This window comes from Neovison vison, chromosome 13 (genome assembly GCF_020171115.1).
Source record: "Neovison vison isolate M4711 chromosome 13, ASM_NN_V1, whole genome shotgun sequence".
Taxonomy (NCBI): domain Eukaryota; kingdom Metazoa; phylum Chordata; class Mammalia; order Carnivora; family Mustelidae; genus Neogale; species Neogale vison.
In genome coordinates this window covers 79,009,715-79,023,420 of record NC_058103.1, presented here as the reverse complement: position 1 = coordinate 79,023,420, position 13,706 = coordinate 79,009,715, and the positions used below count along the sequence as shown (strand labels likewise).

Below are 13,706 nucleotides of genomic sequence, written 5' to 3'. Positions count from 1 at the left end.
GGTCCAACTCCCCCTCCTCACTCCCCCTTCCCGCCTTTTTCTTCGCGCGCGCGGGTCCTCCAAAGCCAATCCGCAAACACCAAGTATGCCTTTCTCAAATGTTCAAATTGTCAGCCAATCAGCCCTGCCCCATCCAAAACTTGTTTGTACCTGTCTATAAAAATCCTGCACCACCCCAGCCTGGTGTGCTCAGCTAGCAGGAGCTGCTGACCACCCGCCTGCTCTACAATAAAGAACCTCTTGCTGCTTACATCCTGTGGCAGTGTTGAATTCTTGGGTAAGGGGATCCGCGGGTCTTACATGGAAATGGTGGCACAATGATGTGAATGTACATAATATCACTGAGCGGTACACTTAACAATGGTTAACATTTTGTTATGCATATTTCACCACGATTTTTTAAATTGGGAGGAAAAAGAGTATAAAGATATATAGTGCACCAAAGGTCCCTGGCATGTATTAAGTATGCAATAAATGCTGGCTATCAAAGGAAATTAACTCAATATATTTTTTTTCTGTCCCTGTGTACTTTCTGGAAAGATGATAACCTCATTTGTTTTGTTCTACTTTGTTTTGGGGTGTGAACTCCCTATTCTTGAAATAAGAGTCTTACATGAGTGAGCCCATTTGTTGGGATCACCAAGTAAAAGCATCTTATTTGCAGAGGTTACAAGAGGCAGGAGGAAGCCAGAAACTACTTTGGGGCCATGGGTTTTGTCAAAGAAATTAGTAAATAAGGGTTCTAATAGGATCAAAGGCCCCTTATCAGTGTTTTTCCATGCCATTGGCTCATTTGAGTAACCCTTGGTGACACTGGGTTCAGCCCTATGCAAAATAATGAAGAATAATAAAGAATGAGGCGGGGTGGTATGGAAATAAAGAACCAAGCTATAAGTCTGAAGACCTGGCTTCTATCGCTGTCTCTCACCTTAATCATCTGACTGACAAGGCAAATGTCCTCTGAACCAGTCTATCAGATGGCAAAATGGGAGGGTTGGCCTGGAAGATCTCTAAAAATTCCTTCTCTCTTAAACAATCTACAAGTCCATGATTTACATAGTTATGAAGACCTTTTGCCCCTCCCCTTTGGACATTCTGAAACAACAAAATGTTCTCGGGTTGACAACTAAATAGCAATAATTCTAATTACCATTGCTGTTGAAAGCCTAATATATGCCAGACACTGAAATGATAGATACCATTTCATTTAATTCTACACAACTCTATAAAGTTTGTGCTCTTTCCTCCTATTTCACAGATGGGGAAACCAATGATCCAAAAGATGAAAGGACTTGTCTAAGATTACATGGTAGCTGGTAGAGTCAGGATTTAAATCCAAGTCTATGTAACATCAAATCTTATGCTATTTTTCAGCAGGAAAAGTTCCTTCTACTAGTGTTATCTCATCCCTACCAGCATCCACATTTCCATTTAAAAATGGGCCAAGGAGTCTAAAAATTCTATGTAGAACAGACACATTATAAAATATTAAAATTGAAAGGTACCACACTGAACATCTGGTTCAACTTCACTTTACAGGAACAAGAATGGTGTCTCAGAGAGAGGAGATTCCAGGCTCAAAGGTAAGTAAACACCCAGAACTAGAACCCAGAGTTTTTTACTTAAACCCCAGGTTCTCTCTCCATTCTGTTGCTCAAGGCATCATAGTGTCAGACAAGTCAGAAAAATTTGAGAGACAAGACCAACTTTCAGTGCATTTCTGATAGGCCAACTGGTAGAGGCCATTCTGCACTTCAGCTCCTATGGTAGAATGAACTAACAACTACTTTGATATTCTTTTTCCCCTAGTTAGAGAAACAGAGAACAAGAACACCACACCAATATTTACCTTTCGCTTTTTAATGGCTCCATTTGCCCCAGAGACAGCTTCACACAGGCGACTTATTGCTTCCCTACAGAACAGAAACCATATAAAGACTTAGTGTACTAACATACAGTAAATGTTCAATAAACGTCAGCAAGTATTACAAACAAAATGTGCACACACATAATGGTGAGTCTGACATAAATTGACCTTCCCCTATCCCCATGGGATTAAGCATTGCACTTAGTCCCTCTGCCATTCAAACAGCACCCCCCCAAAACACACACACACACACACACACACACACACACACACACAAAACCCGGCAACACCCTAATGCTGAAAAAAAAAAAAATCACTTTACAATAAGGCGTCCTACTATTCACCTTCTTGATCTCTTTTTTCCTTGGATTTTCAGGTTTGGTGTTTAGCAATGTTAATTTTTAACCAAAAAGGAGGGGTAAGAACTTTGTTGTTTGGGAACACTTTGATTTTACTTCTAGCAAAATCTTCTCTGTGGTGTTATGAATAAAAAGCTTCCTGGTACCTCAGCACCAAAGGCGATGAAATACAAAAGAATCTGATACCAGAGGAAGTTTAAGAGGACCAGCAGAGAATTGGTGAACTTCAAGGTGGTCTCAAATGGAGCCTTATTGACTGAGATACTGCTACAAGCCATTGAGCTTTCACATAATTTCACAGAAGAAATGAAAATCAATAACAAATTTCCTCCTTCGCTCCCCACCCCCCCGCCCTTACTCTGTATTGTACTTCCTGAGAGAAGGGCACCACTAAAATACGAAGTTGTTCCTTAATGGAAGTGGTGAACAATTTGGCGCCCTCCTCTCCAGAAATGGAGTTAGAGCTAAGAGCTTTTGTCTCTGGAACTCAGCATTCACAACGGCTGGAGCTTTTTTGCTCAGTGTAATCTGAACCATAACCTTGTGGCTTTCAACCCATATATTAAACTTTTCACAAAGCACATCTCTAAACTCTTTCCCGGATCACTGGAGGTCAGTGTTTAAATTAGTAAACTGAATTAGTACACACACACATAAGTGCACATGCAACCTTGTATCACAATTTTTATTTATATTTATTTATATTTATATTTTATTTATATGAATTTATATTTATATTTCATGAAAAAAATTTTCTCTGAGGTATTTTTGATTCCTAAAGGGAGGGAAGAACACTCAGAGGAATGCAGAAGAGATAATCTATCTCTATCCATATAGAGAGATGTATAATCAGACAGATACAGATATACAGATATATAGATACAGATACATTAGTGAAGATCTATGTTTTCAGTGTTCTTCTAGTAGAGACTTTGGAAAGATAACTAGAATTCCCAAAGATTCTAGGCACTATTTTAGATTCATAATGTGTGTTTTAGTTCAGATTTCTTTGGGAATGGGCGGATACATGAAATTCTTCAAGGCATTCTCTTGTCTGACTTTTGCATGCAGTCAACACATAGAATGGCTTTTTGGTTTAGCCTACTTTCTCGGGATTTTATATTTATATTTCTGGTTTCCATAGGATTCCAACCTTTGTTCTCTGGATGAAAACAGAAGGACTGCTCAGAGAGTTAGGCTCTTCGGTTAGTTGATTGATGCTTTAGTCATCCTAATGATTATTCAATAATTGATGAGATACATAATAATTAATCTGAATTAGCCTCTGGTGTTGCCAAAATAACTAGCCCAGGCAACTATGTTGTTGATATTTAATAAAGAGGGATTATAGAGGGGCGCCTGGGTGGCTCAGTGGGTTAAAGCCTCTGCCTTCGGCTCAGGTCATGATCCCAGGGTCCTGGGATGGAGCCCCACATCGGGCTCTCTGCTCAGTGGGGAGCCTTCTTCCTCCTCTCTCTCTCTGCCTGCCTCTCTGCCTACTTGTAACCTCTGCCTGTCAAATAAATAAATAAAATCTTTTTTTAAAAAAAAAGAGGGATTATAGAAAAGGTATTATCAGATCCTTCACTCTTAGAGAGCCAACTGGGGTGCTGTGGTCTAAAAAGCTCTTTGTAAATGGTTTGAAATAAAAATAGAAACAAAAATGGGCATTGACGTGGCAAGTATAACAAGAGTTATCATTGGACATTATTACTTTTATAAAGCTCCTTGTAGTTTTACAAAGTGCTTTCCCAGGCATTGTTTTCTTGATTCTCACAGTCAATGTCGTCCATCTGCTACAGCAGAGCTGTAAACGGGAATTAAAAGGAGCATTTTATGCTGTGAGTACCTCTCAAGGACAGTTCAGAAGGATGAACCTTCCTGGCAGAGTGGAGTCTGGAAATTCCAGACAGAGGGAAGAGCATGTGTAAAGACACGAAAATATAAATCATCAAGATAGGAGGGGATAGATATCAAGTACTTTGATATTGTGGGACCACTAAGTGTGGAAGAACAAGAGTGAATGAGAGATGGGAAGAGAATCTGAAAACTTTTTCTGTAAAGGGCCAAACAATAAATTTTTTAGCCTTTTCTCTGTTTCAGCTACTCAACTCTGCCATTATAACTCAAAAGTAGCAGTAGACAATATGTAAACAAACGGGCTGGCTGTGTTCCAATAAAAGTCTATTTCTAAAAGCAGGCAGCTGGCTATATTTAGCCTAAGGGTCATAGTTTGCCAAACCCCGGATTAGATAATTCACACAAAAGAGATAGAAATAGTTCAGTTTTAAAAAACAGGAAAATGTTCACATTCATTACAATTTTAACATTGAAAATTAAAACAACTACAAGATACTTCATGCTCATTAAGTTAGCAAAAAAGAGAAGTACAAATGTGCTACTGGGGAAGATGGGAAAAGTCCACTTCAAGAGTACTTATCCATTGCTGGGGGCCCCGATTAGTATTAATACAGTCTTTCTATAGAGTGATTTAATAAACCTCTTAACCTTTATCAGAGCATTTGACAAGGGGAGGAGAATTTGTATTGAAATAACATTGAGTATGTATATAGTATCAATATCTATTTTAGAGTAAAAAACCAACTCCATAGTTTGTGATATAGATGTAAAACTCATCAATATAAATATTTCCCCTTGGAATGTTAAGTGTGAGGACTATAGAAATAAGGGTCTATATAAATTATCGGGGGAAAAGTAGAACATAGAATGGTATACACACCTTGGTAGCAGCTACATAAAATTAATTCTGTCTAAATAGTGATACAGAAAGCGCTTATGAACAATGACATGGTTTAGGTGTTTGTGTGTGTGTGTGTGTGTGTGTGGTTTGTTGTACCCTGTTTTTATTCTATTGATATTTAGCTGTAAACAATGTTATGTTTTCCCTTCACTGTGCACTTAATTGAATAAATAATCTTTTAAAATATTAAAAGAATGCAAAAAAAATTAAAAGAATGCAAACTAATTTCAAGAGTTTTGCCTCTCTGCTGTGAAAATGTGAGGGCATGTCAAAGATATCTCCGTGAAGAGGGGTGACAGCCTTTCTCTCTTTTCCCAACATTCCCAGAGAGATGGGTCAATGTTCATGTTACAGATAAGAAAAGATCTTTATTTATTATTTTTGTCCCATCCCAACTTAGCCTTTAACTCCTCATCTTTATGGCTTCGAAATCTAGATTTATTTTTTTCAGTTTATTTGGTAGGTTTGCTTTTTCCTTTCTTCAAAATTTCATAAAGAAGAAAAATCTTGACCAGTTTTAGTAATGCTTTCACAATAGACCCTACCTTGAGATTGAGACACATCGTCATTGGCAGGGAGCTTGGGTTTTATTTTTTTATTTTTATTTTTTTAAAGATTTTATTTATTTATTTGACAGAGAGAGATCACAAGTAGGCAGAGAGGCAGGCAGAGAGAGGAGGAAGCAGGCTCCCTGCTGAGCAGAGAGCCCAATGCAGGACTCAATCCCAGGACCCTGAGATCATGACCTGAGCTGAAGGCAGTGGCTTAACCACTGAGCCACCCAGGCGCCCGGGAGCTTGGGTTTTAATGAAGGAACGGCTGCTATTTATATGGCCGGAGCTGGTACTATGTACCTTATGTACATCATCTCCTTTATTCTTAACAATGTCATTTCAATCTTCAGTTCTTTATGATTCCACTCAACAAAGACCTGTAGAAGTGATTATTTTGGTATTTGGAGATGATACATTAGACAATTTTTTGGAAAACTTTTTTCACTCCATACTCAAATGTGCTTTATTGTCAAGTGCATATTTAGATTTGGTTCTTGAATTGTAATGGTGATCTGCTGCTTTTTCTTTTAATAAAATTTGACTCAAATATCTGACTTTTTTTAATGAGTTAACCAAATAAGTACAGCTACTATTCCATACTAGCCTTGCATTTCTTCCCTAAATTCCATTTAGCTTAGATCTTTTTTTTAACTCTGATTTTTAATTCCACAAAATAACTTCAGAATTGATTACAAGTTGAATATAACAATTAGTGTTTTAACTTCATAGAATATCTCACTGTGACGTTTTCCTTGATATGTAAAGCACTCCATTGGCAAAAGTGTACATAGTTTCCTTCTAATTTGTAAGATTATATTTAGTGACATTCTTTTCTCTGATTGTGAAAGATTCTCATAGCAGGCATTCTTATGCCTAAGAATGTTTCTGAAAGTTGTACCACTAATGCTACTTGCCAAGTTGAGTGTACAGAAAGTTTTCTCATCTCCTGTTCAATTCAAGTTAATCAACATCAAGCATTGTGAATGCTTTAGGGTAAGATTGTAGTGCAGAATGCAGAAGTCTTATCCCTGGGAAATTTGCAGGTGGTAGATTATTTTTTCCCCCCTACTCCCTGAGCTCTGTTAATTCTGTCTGCAGTAGATCTAATGTTTGAATAAATCAGATGTCTAATAAATTTTTTAAAAATGTCATTTCAAAAAAAAAATGTCATTTCAAGATAGCTATTTCATACCCGCTTTACAAATGAGGAACCCAAAGTTCAAAGAATTTAAATAACCACTTCCAAATAATGCAGCTGATAGTAGGAAAGCCAGAATACAAATCCAGTTCTGAATTCAAAACCTAATTCAAAATTAGGAAGGGAATAGGGCAAAGTGGCAAGGGTCAATTCCAGAAAAAAGCTCAAACAGATACCTTAGTCCTTTCTCAACCATTGCTTTCTCTACATTGGCTGTTACCTCCTCATGGAAGAAAAGAGCATCTAGAGTCCAGCTCTAAGCCCACGTGGGCAAACATGTTTATGTATGTATGAGCACACTCACTCGGAATTTTAAAGTCAGGAACACCACAAAAAAAGAAAATCAGAGGCCCATATTCTTGATAAACATAGATGCAAAAATCCTCAACAAATATTAACAAACCAAATTCAACAATACATTTGAAGGATCATATATTATGATCAAGTGAGACTTATTCCAGGATGTAAAGATGGTTCAACATCTGCAAATCAATCAATGTGATACTCCACATTAACAAAATGAAGGACAAAATCATATGATCTTCTCAATAGATGTAGAAAAGCATTTTATAAAATTCAACATCCATTTATGATTTTAAAAACTGTCAACAAATTGAGTATAAAAGGAATATACCTTAACATAATAAGGGCTATCTATGACAAATCCACAGCTAATATCATCCTGAATGGTGAAAAGCTGAAAACCTTTCTTCTAAGATCAGGAATAAGAAAAGGATGTCCACTCTCCCCACTTTTGTTCAAAATAGTATTGGGGGGCGCCTGGGTGGCTCAGTGGGTTAAAGCCTCTGCCTTCAGCTCAGGTCATGATCCCAAGGTCATGGGATAGAGGCCCGCACAGGGCTTCCTGCTCAGCAGGGAGCCTGTTTCCCCTCCCCACCTTTCCGCCTGCCTCTCTGCCTGCTTGTGATCTCTGTCTGTTGGATAAATAAATAAAATCGTAAAAAAAAAAAATAGTATTGGATGTCCAAGCCAGAGCAATCAAGCAAAAATAATAACAATAATAAAGAAATAAAAGTCATCTAAACTGGAAAGGAAGAAGTAAAACTATCACTATTTACGGATGACATGATACTATATATAGAGAACCTTAAATTAGAGAACCACCAAAAATTATTAGGACTAATAAATGAATTCAGTAAAGTTGCAGGACACAAAATTAATATTTAGAAATCTGTTGCATTTCTATGTACTAATAATGAACTATAAAAAAGAGATATCAAGAAAACAAACCCCTAAATCAACAACACAAGAAACAACAGGTGTTGGAAAGGATGTGGAAAAAAAGGAACCCTTGGGCACTATTGGTGGGAACACAAATTGGTGCAGCCACAGTGGAAAACAGTAGGAGGGTCCTCAAAAAGTTAAAAATAAAACTGCCCTGTGATCCAGCAATCACACTACTAGGTACTTATACAGAGGATACAAAAACACTAATTCAAAGGGCTATATGTACCCCTGTATTTACTGCAACATGATTTAAAATAGCCAAGATATGGAAGCAGCCCAAGTGTCCATTGACTAAAGAATGGATAAAGAAGATTTGCAATGTGTATATAATATTATTCAGCCACAAAAAAGAAGGGGATCCAACACTCAAAAAACAGATAATCAAGTCAAAAAATGGGCAGAAGACATGAACAGACACCAAAGAAGAAGACATATAAATGGCTAACAGACACATGAAAAAATGTTCATCACCACTAGCCATAAGGGAGATTCAAATCAAAACCACATTGAGATACCACCTTACACCAGTTAGAATGGTCAAAATTAACAAGACAGTAAACAAGTGTTGGAGAGGATGTGGAGAAAGGGGAACCCTCTTACACTGTTGGTGGGATTGCAAGTTGATGCAGCCATTTTGGAAAACAGTATGGCGATTCCTTAAGAAATTAAAAAATAAAGCTACCTTATGACCCTGCAATTGCACTACTGGGTATTTACCCCAAAGATACAGATGTAGTGAAAAGAAGGGCCACCTGCACCCCAATGTTCATAGCAGCAATGGCCACAGGTGCCAAACTGTGGAAAGAGCCAAGAAGCCCTTCAACAGATGAATGGATAAAGAAGATATGGTCCATATAGACAATGGAGTATTGTGCCTCCATAAGAAAGGATGAATACCCGACTTTTGTATCAACATGGACAGGACTAAAGGAATGAAATAAGTTAAGCAGAGAGAGTCCATTATCATATGGTCTTACTTACTTATGGAGCATAAGGAACAACACAGAAGACATGGGAGAAGGAGAGGAGAAGGTAGTTGGGGGAAATCGGAGGGGGAGATGAACCATGAGAGACTGTGGACTCTGAGAAACAAACTGAGGGTTTTGGAAGGGAGGATGGTGAGGGGATGGGTGAGCCTGGTGGTGGGTATTAAGGAGGGCACGTATTACATGGAGCACTGGGTATGGTGCATAGACAATGAATCTTGGAACACTGAAAAAATAAAATAAAATTTATGGGCGCCTGGGTGGCTCAGTGGGTTAAGCCGCTGCCTTCGGCTCAGGTCAGGATCTCAGGGTCCTGGGATCGAGTCCCGCATCGGGCTGTCTGCTCAGCAGGGAGCCTGCTTCCTCTTCTCTCTCTCTGCCTGCCTCTCTGCCTACTCGTGATCTCTCTCTGTCAAATAAATAAAATCTTTAAAAAATAAAATAAAATTTAAATTTTAAAAATATGGGAAAAAAGAATGAGATCTTGCCATTTCCAATGACATCAATGGAGCTAGGGAGTATAATGCTAAAGTGAAATAAGTTAATCAGATAAAAACAAGTATCATATGATTTCATTTATATATAGAATTTAAGAAACAAAACAAGCAAAAGGAAAAAAGAGAGAGATAGAGACAAACAAAGAAATAGACTCTTAACTCTAGATAGAGAGCAAACTGATGGTTATCAGAGGGGAGGTGGGTAAGGGGTATGGATGAAATAGGTGATGGGGATGAAGGAGGGCACTTGCTGTGATGAGTACATGGTGTTATATGAAAGTATTGAATCACCATATAGCACACCTGGTACTAATATAACACTGCAAGTTAACTAACTGGCATTAAAATAAAAACCTTAAAAATATAAAAGAAAAGTCCCATTTACAATCACACCAAACAGAATACCTAGCAATAAAATTAACCAAGAAGGTAAAAACCTGCCCACTAAAAAGTGTAAGACATTGATAAAAAAAAATTGAAGAAAACACACATAAATGGAAAGATATTCCATTTTCATGTATTAGAAGAATTAATATTGTCAAAATGGCCATAGTTCCCAAAGCAATCCACACATTCAGTGCAATCCCTATCAAAATACCAGGGCCATTTTCCACAAAACTAGAAGAAACAATTCTTTTTTTTTTTTAAGATTTAATTAATTAATTTATTTGAGAGAGAGAGAGAGAGCACGTGCAAACAGGGGGTGGGGCAGAGGGAAAGGCAAAGAATCCGAAAGACTCCACACTGAGCACAAAGCCCAATGTGGGCTTCATCTCATGACTCCTGAGATCATGATCTGAGCTGAAACCAAGGGTCTGATGCTTAACCAACTAAACCACCCAGGCACCCCTACAAGAAATAATTCTTAAATTTATGTAGTACCACAAAGACCCTGAATTGTCAAAACAATCTTGAGAAATAAAAAGCTGGAGGTACCATGCTTCCTGATTTCAAACTGTACTACAAAGCTGTAGTAATCACAACAGTGAGGTACTGGTGTAAAAAATGCACACATAGATCAATGGAACAGAATAGAGAGCCTGGAAATAAACATATGCATACATGGTCAATTAATTTATAACAAAAGAGGCAAGGATATACAAAGGAGAATGGACAGTCTCTTCAATAAATGGTGTTGGGAAAAACACAATGGCCACATGAAAAAGAGTGAAACTAGACCACCATATTTTTTTTTTAAGATTTTATTTATTTATTTGACAGACAGGGATCACAAGTAGGCAGTGAGGCAGGTAGAGAGAGAGGAAGGGAAGCAGGCTCCCTGCTGAGCAGAGAGCCCAACTCGGGGCTCAATCCCAGGACCCTGGGATCATGACCTGAGCCGAAGGTAGAGGCTTAACCCACTGAGCCACCCAGGTGCCCCCACCATCTTACACCATGCAGAAAAATTAATTCAAAATGGGCTAAAAACTTGAATGTAAGACCTGAAACCACAAAACTCCTAGAAGAAAATATAAGCTCCTTGACATCAATCTTAACAATCCTTTTTTGGATCTGACTCCAAAAACAAGGGAAACAAAGGTGAAAATAAACAAATGGATAACATCAAATTAAAAGCTCTACACAGTAAAAGAAACCATCAACAAAATGCAAAGACAACTTACTAAATGGGAGAAGATATTTACAAATCATACACACTAATAATGGGTTAATATCCAAAATATATAAAGAACACATAGGACTCAATAACAACAACAGCAAAAACAAATAATCTAATTAAAAATGGGCAGAGGATCTGAATAAAAAATTTTCAAAGAAGACATCCAGATGGCCAAAAGACACATGAAAAGATGTTCAACATCACTCATCATCAAGGAAATGCAAATCAAAACCACAACAAGATAACACCTCACACTCTTTGGAACAGCTATTTTTAAAAAGACAAGAAATAAGAATACTGGCAAGGATATGGAGAAAAGGGAATCCTTGTACACTGCTAATGGGAATGTAAATTGATGCAGTCACTATGGAAAACAGTATGGAGTTTCCTCAAAAAGTTGAAAAAAGAAATACCATATGATCTGTCAAATCCAATGCTGGGTTTCTATCAAAAGAAAACAAAAACACCAATTTGAAAAGATATATGCACCCCTAGGTTCACTGCAGCATTACTTACAATATATGGAAACAACCTAAGTATCCATCAATGGACAAATGGATAAAGGGGTGTGTGTGTGTGTGTGTGTGTGTGTGTGTGTGTAGACACACAATAAAATGCTACTTAGCCATAAAAACAATGAAATCTTGCCGTTTGTGACAACATGGACAGACTTTGAGGGTAATAGCTAAGTGGAATAAGTTTAGATAGAAAAGGCAAATACTGCATGATTTCACTTCCATAGGGAATCTATAAAACAAAACAAAATGAAACAAGACCCAGATTCATAGATACAAAGCACAGATTAGTGATTGCCAGAGGAGAGGGGATTAGAACAGGGGTAAACTGGGTGAAGGGGATCAAGATATACAAATCTCAATTATAAAGTAGTCATGAGATGTAACGTACAGCATGGGCAGCATGGAGACTATAGTCTGATACTGTATTAACTTTGTATAGTGGCAGATGGTAGCTAGACTTATTGTGGTGATCATTTCACAATGTACACACGTGTCAAATCACTATGCTATACACCTGAATCTAATATAGTATTGTGTGTCAACTATACCTTAATATTAAGGAGTTTTAAGGAGTCAGGGCTTGGAAGCATTACCGATTCTGAAAATCTCAGAATCAGAATCAGAATTTTGAACTCTGCTCAAAAGAAAAAAAGGAGAAACTTGTGCTTACGGACTTGCTTTTAAAAAGTGAGGATATCCTACATCCACGTTCACAGCAGTATAATTCAAAATAGCTAAAACATGGGAGCAACCCAAGGGCCCATTGGCGGGTGAATGCATAAGCAAAACGTGATATATGGATACAATGGACTATCATTCAACCTGGAGAAGGAAGGAAATCCTGTACTATGTTACAACATACTTAAGTGAAATACACCAGTCACAAATAGACAACTACTACATGATTCTACTTAAACTACTTACACGACACGTGTCGTCAAATTCATAAAGACAGAAAGTAGAAGGGTGGTTGCCGGGACTGGGGGAAGGGGAACTAGGGTGTTATCATCTAATGGATATAGAGTTTCAGTTTTGCAAGATGAAAAGAATTACGAGGTTGGCAGGTAGCAATGACTGCACAATATGAATGTATTCAATAGCACTGAGCTGCACACTTAACAATGGTTAAAATGTTTGTTATATATTTTTACCACAATAAAAAAAGAAAAAATATATAAAGAAAGTGGTTATTAATTTTTTTCAGATTTGAGACTCCTGAGAATCACAGGCTCCCTCTGCAATAAAAGGTCTGTCTGTACAAACTTTTCTATTCAATTTAAGAGGATGCGCCCCACCCCCTCACCACCACCCACAGAAAACCATCTGTGGGGCTCTTGGGAATCCAGAGATCCAGGCTAAGAACCACGGCTTTTAAAATAACCTCTCAAATTCCGCTTTCTCCGCTGATATCAGAGTTAACAAATCTGCAACCCCAGCCAGGGAAGAGATAGATGCTTGCATTTTGTTGCCTTTCTTCACAAAGATCTTTTCTTTCCCTCAGACTAGGACCCAGAGATTAACTGTAACATTTTCAAGAACAAATAGAACTTTCAGTGCTTTTCTGGAGTTTCAGCCACACCCTCAGACACTTTACAAATGGAGAAGAAAAAGAAAACAGAGAGCCCAGGAGGGGGAATTTCTCCCAGGACTGGGGGTGTCCCCACCATTCCAGCTGCCTGTTCAACCCGCATTTCTGCCTAACCCTTTTGGGACTGACTGGTCATGAGACATTCTCCAGCTAGCAACCATTCAGCCAACGTCCTCTCCTGGAGAAGCAGAAATTTTGGAGTTTAAATGGCTCAAGATTTCCATTCTGGGAGCCTGCACTAGAAAGAAAGAGGGAGAAACGCCCCACAGCACCAACAGTGGCCACTTTGTTTATTGTTTTGCCACAAGAGAGGGAAGGGGAGAAGTGGGCTGATGTAAGAGAAGGAGAATGCAGTGGAAGATTTGCTTTTAAGCATATAAAACCCTGCCTACGCCATAAGACCAAAAAAAGATATTTTGTCTGTCTTCACAGAGTCCAAACTAATCATCCAAACAAAGCCACCTTTCTTCATCAATCCTTAGCCACAACAGTACTTAGGTTATAATTTTTCT

General features: G+C 38.0%; 1 protein-coding gene across 2 annotated transcripts in view; it reads right to left on the bottom strand.

Moving 5' to 3' along the window:
• Positions 1-13,706, bottom strand: part of SHC4 (SHC adaptor protein 4) — a 139,469-nt gene that overhangs the window by 64,155 nt on the left and 61,608 nt on the right. For both annotated transcript variants that reach the window (XM_044230116.1, XM_044230117.1), the window contains exon 3: positions 1,850-1,913. In XM_044230116.1, coding sequence (XP_044086051.1) covers positions 1,850-1,913 — 64 coding nt within the window. The remainder of the gene's footprint in view (positions 1-1,849; positions 1,914-13,706) is intronic.